Raw genomic sequence first — 26,418 nt, forward strand, 5'->3', positions numbered from 1 at the left:
AAATTTATCTCGGTGTAATAATTGGGGAACGTTATTTGTGACAAGCATTAAAGTATGCTTAACACAATTAAAAATTCCCTCCTTTTTACTGGCTCTCAAGCAGCACTGAAGCATCAATTCCAAACATCTGATTGACCAAAATCCACTTTGGTCTGACTTGAGAGTAAGAATATTTGTTCATAAATATGGGTGTACATGTCTTTTGATATAATTAGCTTTGAACTGACCTACCTCTGTGCATCTAACGTTAGGAAATTCCATTTCGGCCGTCCCTGAATCTGAGTCCAATTTGCAATATGCTGTAGTTTTTATTAAATTATGATTTGATAAAAACAGTTTCTTTTTTAAAGTAGAAAATCAACGTAAGGTCAGTGCATCAGTCCTGTTCATGTCAGTCAATCTCGATTCTGGTTAGACCGAGTTCTCTAATTCCAATACCACCGAGTCAAATGAAAGTAACAAGGGTTTAACCGCTATGTTAGCGGTGAAGATGTTTTCAAGCTCTGTATATCCCGGATAGTGAAATTGCATCACCTGACGTCGTTACAGTCATCTCGTTTGCAATTGAACATTCGAGAATTGATCACACCAAATCAATTTTGTTCATTTCCTTGATTAAATTTCATGTTCGAATAGAGACAATGCGATGGTATTTAACATGTTCTCACAATTAGACTGACTACGTAATTTTACCAAAGTGTCCCCTTACCCCAGCAGAAGACTAAAACTTATTACAAGTTATTACAGACATCAATATCAACTTCGTTATGTTCCTCTTTAATTACTTTTGTACTTTTCAGGAACTCTTCGTATATCATGGTATATTTTATCCGCATTTTACAATTGCGATTTTTTTAAACGTATTGTTATTATTTTCGATTTTCTGACCGATTCAATTCTTTTTCCTTCCCCAGGCAACGGCACGATCGACTTTCCCGAGTTTCTCACGATGATGGCGCGGAAAATGAAGGACACGGACAGCGAGGAAGAGATCCGGGAAGCGTTCCGCGTGTTCGACAAGGACGGGAACGGGTTCATTTCTGCCGCCGAGCTGAGGCACGTCATGACCAATCTGGGCGAGAAGCTCACCGATGAGGAGGTCGACGAGATGATCCGGGAGGCCGACATCGACGGAGACGGCCAGGTCAACTATGAAGGTGAGCGAAAGTAGTTATCCGGGGCCAGAACGGACTACCACCCATATTTGTGAACAAAATAGTGGCTCTCAAGCAACACTGAAGCTCTCAGCCAACCTCATTGGTGCAGTGGTTAACGCCTTGGACTTTGGATCTGGAATAGGTTCGAGTCCGAGTCAAGTCATAAAATTTATCTCGGTGTAATAATTGGGGAACGTTATTTGTGACAAGCATTAAAGTATGCTTAACACAATTAAAAATTCCCTCCTTTTTACTGGCTCTCAAGCAGCACTGAAGCATCAATTCCAAACATCTGATTGACCAAAATCCACTTTGGTCTGACTTGAGAGTAAGAATATTTGTTCATAAATATGGGTGTACTAGTCGGTGGCCTAACGTCAAAAAAGCTGCATTTCGTCAGGAAAGCACCAAATTTGGCATGGACCTTTATTTGGACCATATAAAAGGTTGGGACCTTTAATCAAGGGATTAACAGTCCCTCCCAGTGGTACACGTTGATGGAGCGTTGTGCTCGGGAAGGTTTCAGTTGGGAGTCCGAACGGGGTAGTTTTTGGGAAAGCAAACACCTGCTCTTTAAACAAATAATCAAATCGTTTTATACACATCGAAAATTGGGAAGAGAATACGGGGCAACATGGAACATTGATGTTGGAGGCATAAAACGTGAAGTATTATGGAAAACACATTCGGTGTCTACAAACTACAAAGATGATACGAGAGAGCGCAGGGAATGTATTTTATATAGGACACATGGACAAACGTTCGTATGATTTACACAGGGCATAGAATTTTTCACTTTCTATTAGATTTTTTTTTTTTTAGTATATACGATTTATTGTGTACACATAATGGGAAACACATATTTGAAGATCCGCAAATAATTATCGGGATGGTAGATGATTAGATGGGATATGATACGATGTATGCGTCCCATTTGTTCGCCGCCGACGAGATTGTTCACCGAAAATACAATATAGGTAATTCCTATGTGAAAACTATGCGTGTTGTATTCCATCACTCTCCCGTCCTCTCTGCCTCCCTGGTTGGCTTTCATATGTGTAATATACGCGACTTGTGCACCCCGATCTATACAGACACCGCTCGGATACGTACGGGGTGGAACAGAAAATCGGTTTTGACATTTGGTGACGGATTGACCCGAAAAACCCATTTTCCAACTTGTTAAATGGGGCATTTGGTGACGGATTGAAATTGAAACACGCCCGGAAAACCCCATTTTCCAACTTAGAAAATGAGGAAATCTCAAATGGAAATCAAAGCACTTACTGCAAACCTTTTCAATCGAATCTACAAGAATTTTAAGTCAAATTTTGGACAAGAATTTTATTCTAAACCAAGCTCTCTAAAGCACAGTCTAAGCGAAAAAAAACCCAGTCCTATGTGCCTCGTACACAAACGAAAAGATCAAAGTCAAAACGAGAACACTATTCTTACTAGGGCGGGGAATCACACACTTTCAATTACCCTGCATTCGTAATTTTACTATATCGTAATCTGACTTATCGTTCCACGAATTGTAATCGAATTTCCCTATAGACAGGGGAGGCATAAATGTGACCGCTTAGCGGGACGTTAGTTTGGTGTCAAGGTCGCCACCTCGGATTATGCACATTTTTATTTATAATTAATGGCTCATATAAATTGGAAAATGATTTTATTGGCCATTGTTAGCGAGGTGGCAGCGGGCAGCGAAGGTAGTACAATTGGAGTGAACAATTGTTTACCAAGTCCCCCCCCCCTGTCCCTTCCCTATTCGAAAACTGCTTAGCTGATTCATCACGCTGGTGAGCGGTGAGCATCGGCAACTTCATTTTATTTAGAAAATTTTGAATTCTCATCAAAATAAACAAACAATGGCTATGGCTTGACCACATCACTCTGTATACACCCAACTATTTAGTATTTACTTCAACCACCGTATATTCTTTATTATCAATTTCCGAACAGACGGATAATATATTTCTATTATTTCCCAACTGTACTTGTTAACAACTCATGTACGTACAAACCGCTCATACTATTCGTTTCACATTTTTTTCTGCAACCATTTTCTTCTTTTCTGGAAAAATACAACGTAATCTAGGGGATTTCAAAATGTGAAGTCAAAAAACGTGGACAGAAAAGAAAACTCAATTTTTTTTATTTCTTACGTACGTGTTGTTCTTTTGAGTTTCATTTCCAAAGTAATTTACAGAGTTCTTCCAAGAACATTACACTTGGTTTCGTTCTAAGAAGCAAGAGGGGAGTGAGTGTGTTCTAAAATGTATTTCTAATTAACGAGAATGAACAAGATGGAATTTCTTTTTACTTGGTCATCGTAGAATGTTAAGACTGTATGAGGCAACTTGTCCGGATTAAAATATTAAGACTTGATGATGCAGAAGGTACAAGTTAGTATCGAGCGTATTAGAAAATTCGAACTTTCTCAATATTATTTAGGTGCTTTCTTGTTTTTCATTGCTCGTCGGTTTATGTCATCTTACTTCCATTCGATTTCGTTGTCGTATTTTTATTTTATGTATTTTATTTCATCGTTTTTCCGTCTTGTCTTAACGTATCATTTTATTTTCGTGTTCTTTTCGTTTATTGTGTGTGTTAAACAACTTCATGGCTTGTATAGTTTTTTCTAGCCCAGGAGCATCTTCGTGGTAGGTATTAAAGCAAAATGGAAATTGCATTAAACCGGCCTATCTCCCGTGGCGTGGGTTGGAACGTCCTATGTTTTCTCGAAGGATTTTGGCATGTTGAAAGCACAGAACAAAGCGAAAGGTTTACATGAGATGAATTAATTAACACAAACTGCAGCTTTGGAGCCGTTGCATACGTGTACGGCATATTGAACAGAAATTCACTAATGAACACTTTCCCTGGGTCTTCTGCTATCTCCTTCCTCTTTGCTTATGTTTTCCGAAAGATGAATAGGCTTTACATGACCAGTAGCTTTTACCCATTCCATTATACGTAGGAACTAAATCAAATTTCTCTTGCATGTTTTGTGTTTTGATAGTTACCGTCCAGCAGAATCTTGTTAAAATCCCATGTTTCCGAAGGTAATACTCTCCGAAATGGGTGATAGATTGAAAATATTCCTCGAAGTGAAAATCTTGTTGAAATTCACATGCTAAACACATACCTAAACAAAGTTAAAGGAGAAACTTTCATACATGCTATTTTGTTAAGAGCATTATCTTCCCTGACGATAATATGAGATGAAACTTCTTAAGGCAATGTTATCATACAGGCAAGCGACGTAGAACCCAAACCCAATGTCATAATGGAGACAGGTATAGTCACCAACAAGGAAAATTTGAATAGACACTCTGGTGTTGTAAATAGATCAATGCCTTGCTTGTCTCTTCAATGTTCATGCCTTACTATAATAAATAATGACAATTGTCAGCGCCACAATATTTCTGCTAAGCTATGCAGTCACTTGTCTACTGCTGGTGTTAATACTGGGTCCAGCCGTGGTATTACCTATAATCCTATATCTTGCTTTGTCCTTGGATTTTCCAAAGAAACAGAGCTGTAAAAGAAGAGAACTTCATCATTAATACTTTCTTAGTGTATAAGTATACTGGGTCCAGCCGTGGTATTACCTATAATTCTATATCTTGCTTTGTCCTTGGATTTTCCAAAGAAACAGAGCTGTAAAAGAAGAGAACTTCATCATTAATACTTTCTTAGTGTATAAGTTTGAAAAATCTCAACTCTGATTCAACACGAAACTTAAATCAAAGAACATCTCATTAAACGTGCGTTATTAAGTCTGGAGAAACGAAAGTTCTCCCTCCAAAAGTAGATTTGTTGAACAAAATTACCCCACCATGAATATCCAAGGTAGAAACATTTTATTATTCTTTCTATAATTTGAAAAACACTCGAAAGTTCGGATGAAATTAGATATACAGACTATCCTCCCATGGCCTGCCTTTTTGCTTAGAGCTAAAGTCCCATCAAGTTTGTTTCAAATCAATATTTGCTGAAATATTCAGTCAGTCACATTGCTGCTGTTCTCCACAAGTTGTTTCCGAGGAAATGTTTTCCTCTCATAATGTTTGTCTTTCCTCCTCTTCTTCCTCCTGTCCTAATTATATTTGTTCTTTCTACCAGAATATTTTCATATTTTTTTCCCGTTTCGAATATGGGATTTCGCTTTTTCTCCTGAATATGGGATTTCGCTTTTTCTCCTGAATTTTAAACCGTTTGAAAAGTTACATATTGGCAGAATTCACACGAGACATTCATGATAATATGAAAGGAAAAGTTCTCAAGGAAACGTGCTTCCTGTGAGCCTCCCTAATTTATCAAAGCATCCAAGTTTCTCTCAATTCTAGATAATGTCTGTGTGATGTATTTCAGTTGATTACGATGATAATATGAAAGGAAAAGTTCTCAAGGAAACGAGCTTCCTGTGAGCCTCCCTAATTTATCAAAGCATCCAAGTTTCTCTCAATTCTAGATAATGTCTGTGTGATGTATTTCAGTTGATTACTGAAGCTTGAATCCATTCCATTCAACGCAATTTCTCAAATTTCTATTATGAGCCGAGGACGAATAAAGTTTTCAACGATTCCTTGAAAACCACCTCATCTAATATTCATACTGTAAAGGATCAGCGTGTCCCCGCATCCTTTGTTTCACCTATTTCTCTACAAAATTCAAACAAACTATGTGACGCGGCGTCCTGAGGGGTTAAGCGTGTAATAAAACATTCAGCTGAGCGCTTTAATCGTAAATTTCTCATGTTAACGCCCTCTAGGTTAAATGAAGATATGTTGGAGTTTCGCTCACCTTTCTTAACTTTTTATTTGGCAAAAAGAACATTGGAAGGAGTTTATCATCCAAATACCTTGAGGAAATGGGTTTCCGTTGATGGGTTCTATTTGAGAGGTTAATTGGAAAGTTGGAGGCGCTTATTAAAGTTTCTCGATGACGTATGAAACTTCTCCCACTCGATAGAGTTTCGCTCACCTTTCTCAACTTTTTATTCGGCAAAAAGAACATTGGAAGGAGTTTATCATCCAAATATCTCGAGGAAATGGGTTTCCATTGATGGGTTCTATTTGAGAGGTTAATTGGAAAGTTGGAGGCGCTTATTAAAGTTTCTCGATGACGTATGAAACTTCTCCCACTCGATTAGACTGAAACTATTTCTGCATCTACTCTACTATTCCAGTGTGGGGCAAAGGGATTTTCTAGTCCCATTCTGGCAATGTAGGAAGGGCATTCCTTATGCTATCTACACAGCAAATTCTGGAGCGAAAAAAAGAATCGTCTTCTAACTTTTTTGTTCCACTTAGCCAAGCGCATTTGACTGGGACATGTTACTAACAGGGTACGCTATTTTCTGTAACCGACATCCAGTCTATTTCCACAAGGTTGCATTTCCAACACGCCAGACTCCCAATCCCTCATGCGTTTCTAGCGATAGTAAATATCGGCTTTCAAATCCAGGTGTTCTGTCGCTATGCTATTTCCTATTTTGAGTGGGCTCATAATGGCTTCCAATGAGAAACATTCACAGCTAATAGACATTAGAATCTCTATGGAGTCATCAGTCCAACTCATGTGTTGTGGGAGTTGTTATTATTTGAATGTTTGAACACTTTTGAAAAACACTTGTTTGAAAATTACCACGCGGTGAAATATGGTTTCAGTTTGTGTACTTTTTCTTCTCTCTATTACCTTGGCTTGAGGTTGAAAATCAATTTTTTCCTACCCAGATCTCTCTCTCCCTCCCTCCCTCCCTTTCTCTTCGTATAAATAATTATTTCTCTCCTTCTCCTAAATGGCTTAAGGGTCTCTTCTATGAATAACTTTTTTAATGTAATTTCTATTTTGGCCATGGTGTAATTTCATACTGGAAAACATTATCTACATGATTAAGACCATTAGTAATCGGCCAAATTAAATGGTGAGGTCATTTTAACGTCATAAAAACCGATTTGTGTAATGCGAAGTGCAAAAGTTGCTTTCAGGAGGAGGATCCACGTAACTGAGGTATTCGAAAAGAATTTCAACCTCGCGGGGGAAGAGGAAGGACGGAAAAAAAGAACAATTCTTTTGCTTCTAAATTTTCTTTATTATTTTTAAATGAAAGAAGAAGAAAAGTTATGAGGGTCACATACTTCTCATTCCGCTCTCTGCCCTGGTAATAATTTCATGTCATGCCAAGGAAAAAAAGCTATGACATCTGATACATGTTATGAGAAGAAACATGGAGAAATAGTTATCGCTTGATGTAATTGGACTGGGATAAACGTTTTTTTTTTTATTCCCCAGAGACCCGAGCTGTTTTTCGCAATAAATAGAACTTGCGGGATTTGAAGAATGAGACTAGTTGACTAATATTATGCATGAGTCAGAAATAGTATTGCCTGTATTGTTCATGAAATGTACAACTCCAGGCTCGGTTTTGGGATCTTCACAAAATCAGGGCAAGACATAGGTTTGAAAGAATTAGATGAAACCACTTAATGCGGTCAGTTTTTCGCATCATTATCGTTTTGTAGCAACTTTACAATTTTGCTTCATTTTGTTGGGTGTTCATTTGGTTAAATTCCTCAACATTTCAGAAGAAGGAACGAAACTTTACTGGAGGAATAATTCTGTTGTGCAAATACTTTCTGAACAAATTTAAAAACAAAATATCAAATAAAAATTAAAAAAGAACTTGAAGTTTGATTTGTTCATGATATGCACAACTCCAGGCTCGGTTTTGGGATCTTCACAAAATCAGGGCAAGACATTGGTTTGAAAGAATTAGATGAAACTACTTAATGCGGGCAGTTTTTCGCATCATTATCGTTTTGTAGCAACTTTACAATTTTGCTTCATTTTGTTGGGTGTTCATTTGTTTAAATCCTCAACATTTCAGAAGAAGGAACGAAACTTTACTGGAGGAATAACTCTGTTGTGCAAATACTTTCTGAACAAATTTAAAAACAAAATATCAAATAAAAATTAAAAAAGAACTTGAAGTTTGATCAAAAGGGGGTAATAAGCTGGTAGGTACTCTACGAGATGGAAAATAGGACTAATCTTATATTATAAGAACATTATACCTATAAGCTCCTTGCCTATAAGTACCTAGGTACAATGTACATAGGTCATTATAAAACTCTCATGTGAACAAATTACAGCACGTTGCATACCTACTTTATATTTACCAGGCACTCAGACAAAATTGGGAGCAGCTATGTAGCTGTTCAATAGAAAAATCTAATGAAATATACCTACAAAATATGTAGGACCCATGGTGGGACCATTAGTTCATAAAATCAGGGTTCTTCTGTACTTTCCTTACTTAGGGTAGAGAATATAGGTAAAAAGGCAAATAAGCTTTTCAAATGCACACCTCGAAACAATGCGACGCGACGTTTCTAAATTTTTGTGTTACAAAACTGAACCCCTGAGGGGGGACAGGGGGACATGGAAAACTTTCCCGTAAATTTGATTGCGTGGGTTTATGATGACGTCATTCGTGGTGTTGATATAGTTAGACATGATGTGACATTTACGAGACATATGTGAAGGAGCCTTCAGCTTTTTAAATTGAGGAATAGTTATCGCTTGATGTAATTGGACTGGGATAAACGTTTTTTTTTTATTCCCCAGAGACCCGAGCTGTTTTTCGCAATAAACAGAACTTGCGGGATTTGAAGAATGAGACTAGTTGACTAATATGCCTGTTTTCCCAATAGTCAACTTGTGTCTTGAGTTTCCTCCAGAAAACGACTCTTCTAGATGACGAAATAAAAGCAGTAATAAAGAGTTGCCTATGCTCCTTTGCCTGTTTTCCCAAGAGTCAACTTGTGTCTTGAGTTTCCTCCAGAAAACGACTCTTCTAGATGACGAAATAAAAGCAGTAATAAAGAGTTGCCTATGCTCCTTATTTCTCCTCTTCTCTCTTTTTCTATCCCTCTCTTTTTTCTCTCTTGCAAGTCATAAATAGTTACCTCTACTGTGTACCCCTCTTTTTTCCCTCTCCCTCCCTTCCTCGATCCTCTCTCTCCCTCCTCTCTTTCTCTCTAGAACTCGTTAACTTCCTCATAAAAATAGAAGGAGAAAAAAACAAGGTTACGACTATTTAGTATGAAATTACACCGTTAAAAAAAAGGAAGCGTCTTCCAAGATTACAAGAGCAACATTATTAACAAGGTTACGACTATTTAGTATGAAATTACACCGTTAAAAAAAAGGAAGCGTCTTCCAAGATTACAAGAGCAACATTATTACAAGACCCAAGGAAGGCCGGTATTGCTTTTCCTTCTAATTTAATTTACTCGGGCCATTCGGACCCGGTTAGAAGTTAAATTGTTTTCTCCTCGTAAACTTGTGATCGTTAGATAGACTTACACGTGGGTTACTTATGGGTAGCTAGAGGTGGCTATAAAAGGGAAATGATCTCATTTCTCTTCCTCTTCTCCCGTCTTTTTCCCTTCTTCCTATCTCTCTTTTTCCCTTCTCTCTCTTTCTTTGCCCCTTTTCCTTCCCTCTCTCCTTCTATTTCCCTTTCCGCCTAATTTAATTTACTCCGGCCATTCGGACCCGGTTAGAAGTTAAATTGTTTTCTCCTCGTAAACTTGTGATCGTTAGATAGACATACACGTGGGTTACTTATGGGTAGCTAGAGGTGGCTATAAAAGGGAAATCATCTCATTTCTCTTCCTCTTCTCCCGCCTTTTTCCCTTCTTCCTATCTCTCTTTTTCCCTTCTCTCTCTTTCTTTGCCCCTTTTCCTTCCCTCTCTCCTTCTATTTCCCTTTCCGTCCATTTTAACCCCCCCCCCTCTTTCCCTCTTCCTTTACTGCTCCCTTTCTACCTCCTCTCCTCTCTCCTTCTCTGTTGGGTCATTTCCACTCTTCCTCCTTTCTCTTTCTCTCTCCTTCCCTTTCTCTTTCCCTCTTTTTAGTCCGTCCTTCCTTTATTATTACGATAGTAATAAAAAAAAAGGTATAAGGGACGGACTATTGTATTCGCTTCGGTGTCGTCTGTCTGTCCCCATAAAAGGACTTATCCAACCCTGGTCGACCTATATATCAAATTAAAGGCCAATAAATAGATGGGTGACTTCAACATTATATTGATAAACTGAATATTAAACAAATTAGGTAGGTACATACCTAGGTACTGATTTTCTCTAATAACGATCGAATAAACTACGGGCTGAAAAATTCCCGGAGGGACGGGCCCAGCTTGTTCTCCATCTCCGTTGGGTCATTTCCACTCTTGTCCCCCCATTTTAACCTTTTCCGTTTCTCGTGTTCGTTAAGCCGCGAGCTTAATAACAGCTCACCTCTCCCTCCCTTTCTTCCTCTCACGCTATCAAAAGGGAGATCTGAGAAAAAAGTTGTGTGGTTTTATTAGAAGACAGTAAGTAATTAAAGTTAATTTTCATTAGAATTAGATTGAAAACCGCAAGATAAGCGGTTTTGCATCCTGCTTATATCCTGAAACAGAAATTTCTTGTAGGTGTTCCACATTGAAAAACTCCGTATAAGCAGAGTCTGGCGTTTCCCTATGGGCGAATTTCATTTCGTTCTAATATTTAGCGAGTGATTCATTCTTGAAGTTTTAGCTCATTGAGTAGTAGAATCACAAGACAAATTCAAGGTTCTTCTTTACTCTGTGATTCGAATAAAGAAGAGAACAACGTCTGATCGTCATCTTGTAATTTTTGTTTTCTGATTCATAATGGTATTTTCCTCTTTAAGTTGTACTTCAAACTTCAAGATCCTCTCTTTTTGTCAGAAGTGTTTTCTCTGACCAGTAAATAAATGCAGTTTCTTTGTGTTATTATATCACAACTTTGGTGCTCACTGCAGCATTGTAGGATTTTTCCCAATATCTCAATAATCGAGTTGTACTTCAAACTTCAAGATCCTCTCTTTTTGTCAGAAGTGTTTTCTCTGACCAGTAAATACTTGGGAAAGAAGTTTGTCCTTGTTGAGAAAAGGGGACTCCTGTCAGAGCTTTTCAAGTTGGAGAATTGTAACTTCAATTTATTTTTGTGTCGAATACAGCTCTCCTTTCCTTAGGATGGAAGCGTTCCGCAATTTTATTTTCAATTATATCTTCAATCGAATTACATTACTCAGCCCTCCCAGTGCCTTCATGTCTAACAATGTTACCTTTTTTTAGCCTCTGTACATCTGAATCTCTATCTGTGTTTTCTTGTATGTTTTTACATTCAGAGTATTACGCGCATGTAGTAAATCGCATCTCACGAATAAAAATTGAAGCAGAAGAAAAGAAACTTTCATCGAAAAAAGGGAAAGGTGCTAAAAAGAAAACGTAAAACCATATAGAATAAAAACGAGACACACCGAGTAATCCCTCTGGAAATTTAATTTAAATATCTTGCTTTGCGCTTAGGTAAGAAAACAAGGAAACGAGTAGAGTATTACGCGCATGTAGTAAATCGCATCTCACGAATAAAAATTGAAGCTGAAGAAAAGAAACTTTCATCGAAAAAAGGGAAAGGTGCTAAAAAGAAAACGTAAAACCATATAAAATAAAAACGAGACACACCGAGTAATCCCTCTGGAAATTTAATTTAAATATCTTGCTTTGCGCTTAGGTAAGAAAACAAGGAAACGAGTAATGTTACGTATGATATGGTTTGGTAACATAAAACTAGTGGAATGCCAGGATTGCGGTGTGTTTTCCCGTCATGTTATTTATTGGATCCGGGGGACCGCGTGGAATGAATTATGTATTAGTCTGGGAAAACTTATGATTGAGAAGACACGTCGCTATTCTGACTATGGATCCGGGGGACCGCGTGGAATGAATTATGTATTAGTCTGGGAAAACTTATGATTGAGAAGACACGTCGCTATTCTGACTATAAACTGCACTATACACCACTTCATATCAATCACACTTTAACACTTTGAACTGTCCATACGAAGAAGAATGAGGGAGGGTGCACATTGGTAAAGCAATTAGGTGTCTTGCTTTCCGCGGCTTTGTCTTGTACACACTTTTGGACATTTCTAAACCTTCATTCTTCGTTCTATGGACTGTTCACTTTTCTTTCTACACTCCAAAGAGCTGTCTTCAAAATCACACAAATGTGTCCGTATAAATTAACTTGTACTTTATCTACCTATGTTAACTTGTGCTCTTCAAAGTTGACAATTTATGAGTACGTATGTCTTGACACCTGACAATGCTTCTGAGGCCATTTATGTAGAGATTCAACTGTAAACACACAAACGCCATTAGACGTCCACTTTTAGAGAAGGCAGCACAAGGCACTTAGATCTTGGATTTTCAAAAATGGCAGGTTGAAATTTTCACACCACTTTGTTAGTAGAATTTGAATAATTGGGGCACCATGTCACTTTCCTCCCCTAACGAACTAACCTTAATTTGAATGTATTTTGAAAAATGTAAGAGAAAAAAATTATGATTGCGTGAGATATGCCTGTTGGTGGCGAACAATTTTCTTCGGAATCGGAAAAAAAGGAGTAAAAGTAAAAGGGGAAAAGGTGGAAATATTTAATGAAGTCTTGTCCTTTTTACTTTCCTTATCCTATAGGAAGGAAAGTAATGTAATCGGGTCAAATTTTCGATGGTCAGTTTTTAGTGCCAAAACACGTTTTGAGGTCCCTAGAGCCTAAATCCAAAGTTTCAGCCATTGGTCCGTGTCTGTCTGTAAACAAAATATCTCGAGAACAGTAAGAGCTAGAGACTTGAAATTTGGTATGTAGATGTCAAATGTGACAAAAATGCAACACAAAACGTTTGGTTGAGATGGTTGCTGCGCTTGGCGGTATTTTGACCGGTTTTGGACAGATTTCGACCGTTTTTTTGCAGTTTTCAGCTATACCGACTAAACGGTTAGTAGAGATATTGTAAAAAGTAAGGTAAAAAAAAAACACTCAAATAAGCATAATTTAATAGGATAAGGAAAGTCGTGTGATGTTCACACCAGATATATTTTTTTTTTTTTTCTGTGGGTTTAAATTATCTGTGTCAACATACTTCTTGTCCCGAGTCTCACGGGGCTTTGTCTACCGTTTTGTTTGAACAAAATGCCAGGCTAACTTGGTCTTGTTTACTTTGTTGGCCAAACGATGGCAGAGAGTCCATCTTGGCCAACTTGAATGTCACTGTGACCCTCTGGGTTGAACGTGCAGATTCTCTGGGGGCATTAACACTTGTGACGTCCGATTGTACGGAATAATTTGCTAGAAATGGCCCCTTTACTGTATTTGTTCCATTCGTTTTACTGTCCTAGCTCGAAGTAGTCGGACTGCCAGTCCTGCAGATTTCATACACAAGAAGCCCACACCGAGGCTTAGGTGTAGGGGCAAACAGCCCTAAAGAATGGGTCAAGCTACTATGAATCCTACAGATATCGACTATCTAAATAGAATATAATATGCCTTGTTTATTCCGCCAGAATGAGACGGAAAAGTCCCTTTACTCCCGCAGTCTAAACAAGATTACGACTGGAACTTGAATTTCCCCCGATACCATAAACGTAACAAATTTCACACGATCTCCTCTTGAACTGTGTGACACTCAAGGTGTTAAAACCTCTAGACGACATCGTTATGTATAATTTCCTACTAATTAAAAGCATGTAACTATTCCGCAGCACCTAATTAAAAGCAAGCTTGTCCGCATGTCCGTCCGTACTTCTTGTTGGCAGCATGGAATCTTGCTTGTCGTTGGTGCATATTGACGCTTTAGAAAGGAAATTGCCTATTGACTTTTTTTGTCAAATTTAGAATGAGATTGATTTTTATTGCTTCTATTTAATTCCAAGTGGGATTTTCTACTAATGAAAAGATTTTGGAAAGGAAAGAGAGTGTAACTTGAGAGAACGCCACAAATGACATGGTTCTGTATACAGTTTAGGAGATAATGCGACAGTTTCAAACTCACCTTTTCTGTCTCTCCATTTCTTCTGCAAAATTTGGGAAATGGTCGATAGGCTGCTTTGTTTCGGAACTCACAATTTTATCGAACTGTCAAACAGACTTATTTGAACTTGTGACCGACTCTTTTAGTAAATCCGGGAGTTTAGATTGAACAGATAAGTCTTGTTAGAGGGAAACTTTTGTATTTAGCCGATTTTAGTCAAGTACATTAAGGTGTGCTTGAAAGAAGAATGAGTCATAACTTACTTCTGGCTTACTGGGTTCAACTTGTGACTAATTTGAAAGTTTTACAGTCACTTAACTACGGAATTTTGAATATCGATGGAGAGGTAAATGTAATAACAATCTGCGGATCGAAATATTCGAAATATACCCTTCGTTAAACCTTGTGGTTGACTGGACTTGACATTCAGATTGTAAAATGGGCATTCAATTTTCTAGAGCTCTAGAAAAGCCATTTTCTGTTTTTCCATTGTAAAGGTGGCCCTTTTTTCTCAAACCTGCTCGTGTTTTGATTGAATTGGTTTGGAGTAAGTTTATAGCTTTAATTAGTGACATACTGATCATTGGAATGAGGTCACTTGTGAGTGAAGAATATTCTGTTAAGCTTGTCACAAATGCCGTTCTTCGGCTGATTCACTATTAGAGTGAAGAATATTCTGTTAAGCTTGTCACAAATGCCGTTCTTCGGCTGATTCACTATTAGGGATTCACATGAGACTAAAATTCAATACTTGAATTGGACTCGAACCACCTAACTCCAGATGTAAAGCCCACCAGGCCATTTATTACACCACTGAGGTTGATACGCGTGTTAATTAATTAATTAATTAAGCTATAAAGGAAAAGCATGACCGAAGAGTAGGTAGCTAAATAACATCAGACAAGAGAGGTCAAAACTTCAAATTGCTCTTTTAACCAACTTTCCCATCTCCTGAAGATTAAGTCCAAAAGTTTTTCCTTGACATTTCCATCAGATGAGCTAATTATTGTCTTTCCGGCGAGTGTTGACGCTCGAGTCTTTGATCCCGCCATCTCTTGTCAGACAATTATTTTTCTCATCTTAATTTCAGATGAGAAGTTCAAAGTCTCGTTTTAAGATCTCGGGAAACTTTTTGACCTTTGGCTATGATAATTCACACTTTGTATTCTCCTTGTTGCTAGACGTCTTAAAAAAGATCTAAGGTGCTAATTAGTTTTCATAATGGGACGTTTTAAGTGTGATGAAAATGAAGCCAGTGGGTTTGTGATGTTGAATGCAACAGTTCCTCGATGTTGAGCAACGTTGCACGTGGTTAGTTTGACCGCGGGTGACGCGTATCACCCTTCAATAAAGCCTCTCAAATATCGACTTATCATAGGTCCCTGTATTTGATATCAAATCAGAAGGTGGTACACGTACAGCGTAAAATGAGAGTACCAGAAGTCCTATCAAACTCACCACACAGTCAACCTACAGTCCTACACACCACCTAGATTTGCAATACGACGTAACATGGGTATCACAGCAAGTACAGTACGTTCGAAAATTTCTGCTACCACAACTCTCATTGAATAATGAATATCGTAGTATCCCTTGTTTGGGCAGTAGAGCAAATACAGTACGTTCGGAAATTTCTGCTACCACAGCTCATAAAATAAAAATCGTATTATCCTTGTCTGGGTAATAGGCATTATGTCAATTTAGGATGAAGTGAATAATAAAGTTTTCAGTTCCAATCATGTAAAATTTGTAGACGCACCTATCCTAACATCCTTTCAAAATTCCATTATACATGTAGGTACACGAGATCTTAATAAAATTGCATTGAAACAAAAGTTGTCTGTATTCCCGAATGCATTTGTCTTAATGAAAATATAAAAAAAGTGCAAGATGCAAACGTCTAAAATCTAAATCCAAGAAAGTCTTTGATTGGTGACGTTTAAATGAGACTGAAATTTTCCTATCCTTGATATACTCCCTGGGGTGACAGTAATTTCATTTGAAAATTCACACTTCATACCCTATGTATCTAGTATCTTATTAGTATTTCTTAGCGACGTATCCGATGCTTAAACTATTATGTTTATAGTTCTTTCTGTTCGAATCTCAGCTGGGTTTGATTTCAATTTTTGACAGAGACCATTTTTTGGTCTCTTTAATTGTTTCACCAAAACAAGAACAGTCGAACAATTTTGATAGACATATTCAACATATATATAAAAAAATGTCCTGATTAAATATTGGGCCCCATTGGACCATCAGGGGCCCTTTTTATGGGCCAGTTCAGTTCAATGAACTACTAGGCTATTGACTTTTACAGGAACATTATTTTGTCGCTGTAAGTGGTCAGTTACAGGTACTTTGATGTTTTGTTGTGGGAGCTTTTCAGTCACTAAATAGTCTTCATAAGACATGGATAAAATAAGATTTTTTGGAATAATAAGCAGTAAAAGTATGCTATAAAGAGGTATTCCTTACCAACATTTGGAATAAATCATGCTGTCACAAAAGAAAAGTTATGGAGGAAAAATATCTAATTACCACAATAGTGAGATACTTTGGTTTCTGCTTTGGTTATAAGAAAATTTGGTTATCAGTTCTGTTTATGGGAAAATTATTCGCATGTGCTTTATCTCTCAATAATATATTATTCTGGGGCTTGAAAGGGACGCGGACAGTTTCTGTGATGCAGGGAAAATGAACTAACCTGAATTAAATATTGTATCACGCACAAATGTGGGTTTTTCCCCTACCGTCCCCTGTTCCCTACACCCCCTAATTCCCCATTCCCAATCCCCCCCCTAATCTGCAATGGGTATGACTGCGAAATTAAATGAGCTCTGGTCGTGTCAAAATGGAAAAAAAATCGATGGTAATTATTACTGGGCTACTCATTTGTATTTAGTTTTCATTCCTAATACCTGAGAACGACTAACAACTTGTTGGGGATTGTTAAGAGAAATGGACTCAAAATTTGAGAAGAACAGAAGGTGAAAAAGAATTATACGAGTAGACACAATTTGTCTGCTAACTGAGAATCTTGTCTATTGTTGTTTGAAAAAGGGAAATGGTAGATTGCTCCCTAGATTTTCCACTTTGAATAGCAATAGAAACTGGTATTTTCTTATTACATTACCATTCTAACTTTATTCGAGATGAAACGTGGTTTGTGGGATTAGTCTGAGTTGTCTCTCAAACACTTTAAGACCAAGACTAAGACTAATTTAATGAAAAAAAAAGAGGAAAAAACCTCCTGAAAAGACGCAACTCTCACGTTCTCTCCATATATCTTGCCATCTTCCTTTGAGCATTATTACGAAAATTCTTTCAATTTTTTGAAACAGGGAGAGAGAATCTTTAGCAACCTCTTCACAGCCAGGCAATTTTTCGTCTCTCTCCCTCCCCCTCTCTCCTGTCTCCCTCCCTCCCTTTCTTGTATGTGTTTCCCTTATTAATCTTCCCCTTTTTCTCTCTCCTCCTCCTCCTCCTCCTCTCTGTTCGTAACTTCTTATTATCAACCTGACATATTTTAGAGGTCATACTGACAGCATTTCCCTGCTGCAAGGGCGTAAGAATGCTGCAGCAAACTGAAAATGTGCTGTGTACTGACAGTATTTTCCTTAAAAATCTCACCTTGACTTTGTACACACTTGAGTCAATTTTTGGGACCTTTTTCTCGGTTTAATATCTCATATTGAAATCCATTTTGGATCGTTTAATTCGTCAAAAAGTACTTTTTTTGACCTGAAAACGCCCTAAAATAGACCAACGTTTGTTTAAAGTTAACATGAGACTCTATACCCGGTTATTAAACTCATAAAGTAACTTTTTTGTGTGTGGGGTGAAGGAACTTTCAAGTTCTATCCGTGTAAAGAAACTTTTTCAGTCTTATTCGAGTACAATAAACAAGGTCTGTAATACTCTGAGAGTCGAAATGAGATCCAGGGCTTCTAAAAGAACTCGAGTGAGGAATCCTTTGAAAGCTTAGACTGTGTTGTTTCAAATGTTCACGCAATAAATACTTTTTTTTTTACGGTCACTAAACTTGACTTCTCGAAAGCTTTCAACGCTAAACAGATTGGAAAGTTAGAGGAACGCGAAAATAGAACTGCCAAGCGGTTGGCGGTATTTTGACCGCTTTTTGGCGGTTGTCGACCGTCTTTTGGCGGTTGTCGACCGTTTTATGGCGGTTTTCAGGTATACCGACTAATCGGTTAGAGATATTGTAAAAAGTAAGTTAAAAAAAACACTAAATAAGCATAATTTAATAGGATAAGGAAAGTCGTGTGATGTTCACACCAGATATATTTTTTTTTTTTTTTCTGTGGGTTTAAATTATCTGTGTCAAAGCGGTTGGCGGTATTTTGACCGCTTTTTGGCGGTTGTCGACCGTTTTTTGGCGGTTTTCAGGTATACCGACTAATCGATTAGAGATATTGTAAAAAGTAAGGTAAAAAAAAAACACTCAAATAAGCATAATTTAATAGGATAAGGAAAGTCGTGTGATGTTCATACCAGATTTTTCTCCTTTTCTGTAGGTCCTACTGAAGTTATTTTCCTTAAAAATCTCACGTTGAATTTGTACACACTTGAGTCAATTTTTGGGACCTTTTTCTCGGTTTAATATCTCATATTGAAATCCATTTTGGATCGTCTAATTCGTCAAAAAGTACTTTTTTGACCTGAAAACGCCCTAAAATTCGAGTAGACCAACGTTTGTTTAAAGTTAACATGAGACTCTATACCCGGTTATTAAACTCATAAAGTAACTTTTTTGTGTGTGGGGTGAAGGAACTTTCGAGTTCTATCCGGGTAAAGAAACTTTTTCAGTCTTATTCGAGTACAATAAACAAGGTCTGTAATACTCTGAGAGTCGAAATGAGATCCGGGGCTTCTAAAAGAACTCGAGTGAGGAATCCTTTGAAAGCTTAAACTGTGTTGTTTCAAATGTTCACGCAATAAATACTTTTTTTTTACGGTCACTAAACTTGACTTCTCGAAAGCTTTCAACGCTAAACAGATTGGAAAGTTAGAGGAACGCGAAAATAGAACTGAAAAATGAAGGGAAAAAAATGGTTTTGAATGAAGTATTAAAAGGAAAAGAGATGGAATTTTAAAAATTGTTAGAAAAAACTGTAGGTGTCAGCTTTTATTTTACCGAGGTTTTTATTCGTGATTGTTTAATGCTCGCAGTTAAAACCGCATAAATGAAGAGCACACAATCAATTTCCATTTATTTATTACAGTGAAGTGCTTTCTGAAAAGTCTCGTTTGATAGATCTGTCATGAGTTGAACAAAAAGAATACAAGTAATGTCATGAATGGAAATGAAGTAATGAGATATGAACGGCTAATAAAGTACTATACATAATTGTGACATGAATTATTCGTGTGTTACCGTCAATGTACATAATTCAGGCACGTTATCATACATAAAATAGAACATACTTTTGTTTTTTATTGCTAAAATAAGACTGAAAATTACCTTTACCTCCGTCGCGCGTCTTTAAAAGAGCATACTCTGAAAAGTCTCGTTTGATAGATCTGTCATGAATCGAACAAAAAGAATACAAGTAATGTCATGAATGGAAATGAAGTAATGAGATATGAACGGCTAAAGTTACTCATAATGGGACTAGCTGTGGAAGTAATGGAACTACCTGTCCTACCTCGATAGTATTAATAAAGTGCTATACATAATTGTGACATGAATTATTCGTGTGTTACCGTCAATGTACATAATTCAGGCACGTTATCATACATAAAATAGAACATACTTTTGTTTTTTATTGCTAAAATAAGACTGAAAATTACCTTTACCTCCGTCGCGCGTCTTTAGAAGAGCATACTTTAGAGGCATTATGCTGAATAAATAGAATATACCTTGTTTATCCTGCTCGAATGAGACTAGAAAGTCTCTTTACCCTGTAGTCTATTTCTGAAGTAGAATAGAGACAAGTACACTCGACTCGTAATTGATTCTGAATTACATTGTATGCACTGCAGGTCGCATAATTGAATTATCATACATGACAATGTGATAAGTTAATTAAATTGTTTTAAGCCTTTATGTAAATATGGAATGTGTAATGTGTACCAAAGAGCGCCGCGCCGTTTAAAGGGCGCTTTTCTGCGAATCATTCAGTAGTTTCTGCGAATCATTCAGGAACAATGGGCCTAGTACTTTACGCCGTACACAAAAAGCTCAATCCGAGGCTTAGGTGTAGGGGGAATGGATGGGTTAAGCTTCTACGAAGTACGAATTACGAATGGGCCTAGTACAAAACTGTCGAAAGGCGGGATTTTTGCCCAAGACAGTTATTTTCAACCGGCTATAAGACGATTAAAAACGAGTGATATTTCGTTCAAAACTGGGAGCATTTTCATGCAGTTTTGGCTTTGAATTCTGCAATTTCAAAATCGCTCCTGTTCATTTCATTCAATACAGGTTGAAATGAGTTCATTTTCCAGGGTAAAGACTTGCAGAGTGACTGAAAGAACAGGCTTCTGAAGTGTTTACCAGAACCTACATAGGAAATGAATAATACATGAAAAGATTCTTTGAATTCAGTCGAAAAGTAGTGTTAACTCATATAGGTTATGAAAAAAAATAATAATAAACGAGCACCTAGGTTTAATAAAACCTATAATTTCCAACTGTACTCGTAAAGCTTCCAAAAATGTTGGGCAAGGCTACTTGTTGATTGTCAGGGATAGCCAACATACGAGACTTATCGGCTTAGAAATTTGTTCGACTGACAGCCTAATTAGAAGCTGTTGCATTTGAGATAACACGTTGGAAAGTTCCCTTTGTACCCACAAGTTAGTGATTTCTAAAAGGTGGGTTTTTTTTATTGGGGGGGGCTTTGGCTCATAGTTAAATAGATTTATGTATGATTTTACTATTGTTAAAAGTGGTTTTAATACATCACGTAGGATACAACATTATTTTTTAAAAGTGACATGGGAATTGAACGATAGAAAAAAGTGGATATCTTTCTGGGCCACTGAATTTTCTATTTTATTAATATTTTCTTCATATTTTGGTCCGTAGGGTTCTTCATATTTTGGTCCGTACCCCTCAATGGGGCCATCCCATTTTGTCGTGTTCTATATTATGTTAACTGTTTCCCATACAGTTATGTATCAGCACTTCCACACGTTCATACGATGGACGTATACCCGTTCGATAGATAATTATTACATATTTTACTGCAATGCAGTATATTTTTTCTATCTTTGCTGGTAGTCTCTTCAGTTCTCTGGTGACACTTTGGCCCGCGTTTGATAGGAAGTTGGGAAAACAGTTTTGTATAACTGAAAGTTTTTGTAGAAAGTGAAATCTTTTTTTCGGAAAGCAAATTTTTTTGAATAGTATAATTTTTTGGTTGGACATGATATAGTAGTGTGGTACATGTGATGCAAAAAAAGACAATCCTTAAAATGTCAAATATGACCTTTGTTAGACTGAATTTTTAAATTGGCATTTCAGTCCTATCTCAGCAGGATAAACAAGATAATTCACCTTTAAGTATTACATTAAAAATATAGAATGCAGAACGGAGAAGAGAGAGAAAGGAAAAATAACAACGTAAAGTATAATAAAGAAGAAAACAAAGCTAGAAGATTCCACAAGAGACCAATGGTGGATGGGGTAGCTGGAGGAGTCGAGGAGGACAAATAGTATAGGACATGGAAGAGGAGGGTTTGTGTATTTGTAAGGACTCGTCCTATTGTTTCGGAAACTGTCCAAATATGTTGGGACTAATTGTATTCATTAGAGATAGTTGTTATTACGAAGTTCGAGAACATTATTTTCCAAGTAGGCAACTCTACCATGTTTGCGTCTATTAAACGTATTTTACACATGGTTTCAGCTAACTGGAGATCTCTATTTTGTGTCTATTAAACGTCTTTTACACATGTATTCAGCTAACTTGAGATCTCTATAAAAGTAAAAAGAAGGTTTGTCAAGGTGACGAGATTTAGGGCGGGAGAATTTCTCCTAGAGCAAAACCTTGATGAAACCTTCCGTCTCTTCCTGGAAAAGCAGAAATCACGTTTCTCTTCCCTTAAGTGTTTTCCTATTTTTATTTCTCACAAGTCGTAGTACTTTAGGTAGTTTTCGTGGAAAAAAAGCTCGAGTGTAAGAAAGTTCAACAATGTCAAATGCGTTCCAAAAGTCAGAGGGAGTTTGTTTGTCGAAATCTTTTCGAGAGTTCTTTTTCTTCAATTGCTTTTATGCAATATGTATGTTGGCATTGTGCGACTACAGTCTGGTCTTAGCAAAAATCTTGTTAAATTTTATTTATTCAAAAGCCTGTTAAATATCAATGTGATTTCTCGAATGTTAAATAATTTAATTCGTTAATTTTTTCTGGGAAATTACATAGGGAGGTAGAGAGGAAAAAACGTTTAAAAAGCCGGATAAAAGAGCCGAAAATTCTCACACCCCCTTTATTTCCCTTTAGCTACAGTATAGGTATCTACATTGTATGTGCTAGGTACTGCGGATCACACGAAAAATGTGTTTTACTATTCTGAAATAACGAGAAACAAGGAGACATAATCAGTATGACCTAGACCTCATTCATAAAAACAACACAAATTATAATGAAAAATTTCCTTTCCATTTATATTTTCTGTGTGGAAAAAAAAAAACGTCAGAACCCTGGGTTTCAATTAAATGTCATCTACGTCGTTTTTTTACACCTTAATATCCCTTTCCCCAACATACTCGTAATCTGCCCAGTCAATGTGAGACAGGAAAGTGGTAAAACTGAGTAGAGCAGTTCTAAAAAGTCCCCTTAACCCTGTAGTCTAACCAAAGTTTTGTAAACCTAGTACAACAGATTGACATTTTACAGGTTTCAAAGGGTTAATTCAGGCAAAACCTGAACTGTGAAATGTCGGGTTAATGAGGCCAAGGAACGTCAGAACCCTGGGTTTCAATTAAATGTCATCTACGTCGTTTTTTTACACCTTAATATCCCTTTCCCCACATACTCTGGGTTTCAATTAAATGTCATCTACGTCGTTTTTTTACACCTTAATATCCCTTTCCCCAACATACTCGTAATCTGCCCAGTCAATGTGAGACAGGAAAGTGGTAAAACTGAGAAGAGCAGTTCTAAAAAGTCCCCTTAACCCTGTAGTCTAACCAAAGTTTTGTAAACCTACTTAGTACAACAGATTGACATTTTACAGGTTTCAAAGGGTTAATTCAGGCAAAACCTGAACTGTGAAATGTCGGGTTAATGAGGCCAAGGGAGGGGAGCCTTTTTTTCTTGTACACACGCCGACAAAGTATGTTTAGTTAGAGTGACATGAAATGACCTTCATTTTGGACATGCTTTTTTTCCAACACGGCTATTTTCACTTGAAGTGGTCACTTTGAGAGCTATAAAAAATTTGACTTTACAGGAACATTATTTTGTCGCTGTAAGTGGTAAGTTACAGGTACTTGTTTTGTTGTGGGAGCTTTTCAGTCACTAAATAGTCTTCATAAGACATGGATAAAATAAGATTTTTTGGAATAATAAGCAGTAAAAGTATGCTATAAAGAGGTATTCCTTACCAACATTTGGAATAAATCATGCTGTCACAAAAGAAAAGTTATGGAGGAAAAATATCTAATTACCACAATAGTGAGATACTTTGGTTTCTGCTTTGGTTATAAGAAAATTTGGTTATCAGTTCCGTTTATGGGAAAATTATTCGCATGTGCTTTATCTCTCAATAATATATATTCTGGGGCTTGAAAGGGACGCGGACAGTTTCTGTGATGCAGGGAAAATGAACTAACCTGAATTGAATATTGTATCACGCACAAATGTGGGTTTTTCCCCTACCGTCCCCTGTTCCCTACACCCCCTAATTCCCCATTCCCAATCCCCCCCTAATCTGCAATGGGTATGACTGCGAAATTAAATGAGCTCTGGTCGTGTCAAAATGGAAAAAAATCGATGGTAATTATTACTGGGCTGCCCATTTGTATTTAGTTTTCATTCCTAATACCTGAGAACGACTAAAAACTTGTTGGGATTGTTAAGAGAAATGGACTCAAAATTTGAGAAGAACAGAAGGTCAAAAAGAATTATACGAGTAGACACAATTTGTCGGCTAACTGCGAATCTTGTCTATTGTTGTTTGAAAAAGGGAAATGGTAGATTGTTCCCTAGATTTTCCACTTTGAATAGCAATAGAAACTGGTATTTTCTTATTACATTACCATTCTAACTTTATTCGAGATGAAACGTGGTCACAATCCATTTTAAATTGGCCTCTTCAGACGGACATCTTTGACCACAAATGCCAAAGACAAAATGAAATATCCTGAACATCCTAAGTTATTCGATTAATTGCTCCAAATCTTTTTCAAGAACTTCGAAAGCTGGAAAAATTTGCGACCTGTATTGGAACAATCGCAGTTTTTCCATTTCCTGCGGTTTTGGGAAGGGGTGACAAAGTTATACGATTTCATAAGGTTAGAATTTAGGGGTGAAATTCCACCATTTCTCAGACGATCGTAAAACGTTGACAAAAGCTTTGCCGACATGTTTTCTCGGAAAAACGGGGATCTAGCAGGATGAAGAAGGGGTCAAATGTTAACAAAAAAGTCAAGATAAGAGAAATGACTTTTTTACTATTATTATAAAAATGCATTATTTTATCTCGGAACAATATTGGTACTTCATATGGTATAGTTTTTGTACACAGCAGCTTGTGTTTGTTGAATTACGATAACTAGGGTAATACGAGTAAAACAAGAGCGTTATACTGTGTGAGGTTAAGAACTTGGTTCAGATGGACAGGTCAGAATGTAAACTGTGCTAATGATATCTTTAATCTTCGTAGTGTAGCCCGGGTCTCATAAGCAGATCTTTAGATATTTATTACACTTTGAAACTATGTTGGTTTTCTTTGCAAGCTCACTTTAGGGATACAACATTATTTTTTAAAAGTGACATGGCAATTGAACGATAGAAAAAAGTGGATATCTGTCTGGGCCACTGAATTTTCTATTTTATTAATATTTTCTTCATATTTTGGTCCGTAGGGTTCTTCATATTTTGGTCCGTACCCCTCAATGGGGCCATCCCATTTTGTCGTGTTCTATATTATGTTAACTGTTTCCCATACAGTTATGTATCAGCACTTCCACACGTTCATACGATGGACGTATACCCGTTCGATAGATAATTATTACATATTTTACTGCAATGCAGTATATTTTTTTCTATCTTTGCTGGTAGCCTCTTCAGTTCTCTGGTGACACTTTGGCCCGTGTTTGATAGGAAGTTGGGAAAACAGTTTTGTATAACTGAAAGTTTTTGTAGAAAGTGAAATCTTTTTTTCGGAAAGCAAATTTTTTTGTTAACGTAGTGTAGCCCGGGTCTCATAAGCAGATCTTTAGATATTTATTACACTTTGAAACTATGTTGGTTTTCTTTGCAAGCTCACTTTAGATTCAAGGTTACAAAGTTTGAGTAAAGTTTTTCTCGAAAAATAGAGATTTTTTAAAGTTTTTGTGGTATTAATTCTATTCTTTTTTTGTGTGTCTCTAATCCCTTTGTTTGTTTTTCTTTTCTTTTCAGAATTCGTTACTATGATGACCTCAAAGTGAAGTGTTTAAAAGAAACTATGAAAATCTTATATAAAAGAAAGAAGAAAAAATGTATGATATAGAAGGCAAAACTTAAAAATTTAAATGCTGACTTCTGATATCAATGTTGTGTATTACTTTGCTTCCTCAATGTCTGTCACCTTTTGTCACACACACAAACTCTCACGTTTATTTTTTGTTTGATATTCATTTCTTAAGCAAATAAAAAACAATTATATGTATTGTATATTCTTCAAGTTTATGTTGGCCCTTTTCGTAATTTTCTAAATCACAAAACAAAACAGTCAACCTCATAACTATCGAGAAAAAGTGTAAAGTTTGTAAAATGTGCCAAGAAAAGACACTGTGTTTCCAACATTCGTTTGCACCTCGGAGAAATAGCCAAATAAAAAAGATCTTGTATTGCACAATCTTTCGCAATTTGCTTTCATCTGCATTGCGATTTTTTTTCCTTTACAAAAAGTAGACAAACTTTGGGACACTTAATTCCATTAACTATTTTTCTTCTGTTGCCAACAGTTGAATATAAACGGAAAAATATTGGTTAATATTCCAAAGATTTTGTTTAAAAAACTTGAAGCTCAGAAGACTACTTTTCACTTGAAGAAAAGACAAACTGAAACCATTCTTCAATGCACACTGTACAAGCTAGTCTTGTCTTGCTACATTATGATGGAAGAGTGGGAAGTCTATATTTTCACACGATTAAGCAATTTTCTTGTAAAAAAAA

At 36.8% G+C, this 26,418-nt stretch overlaps 1 protein-coding gene across 1 annotated transcript; it reads left to right on the plus strand.

The window, feature by feature from the left end:
• The first annotated feature begins 475 nt into the window (after positions 1 to 475).
• LOC113468030 (calmodulin) lies at positions 476 to 26,220 on the plus strand. Its single transcript, XM_026824654.1, has 3 exons — positions 476 to 500; positions 801 to 1,157; positions 25,660 to 26,220. The coding sequence occupies exons 1-3, from the start codon at positions 476 to 478 to the stop codon at positions 25,686 to 25,688; spliced, it is 411 nt and encodes a 136-aa protein (XP_026680455.1). The 3' UTR covers positions 25,689 to 26,220.
• The last annotated feature ends 198 nt before the right edge of the window (positions 26,221 to 26,418 follow it).

The sequence above is a fragment of the Diaphorina citri genome, unplaced genomic scaffold, assembly GCF_000475195.1.
Source record: "Diaphorina citri unplaced genomic scaffold, Diaci psyllid genome assembly version 1.1 scaffold627, whole genome shotgun sequence".
In the NCBI taxonomy this organism is placed as follows: domain Eukaryota; kingdom Metazoa; phylum Arthropoda; class Insecta; order Hemiptera; family Psyllidae; genus Diaphorina; species Diaphorina citri.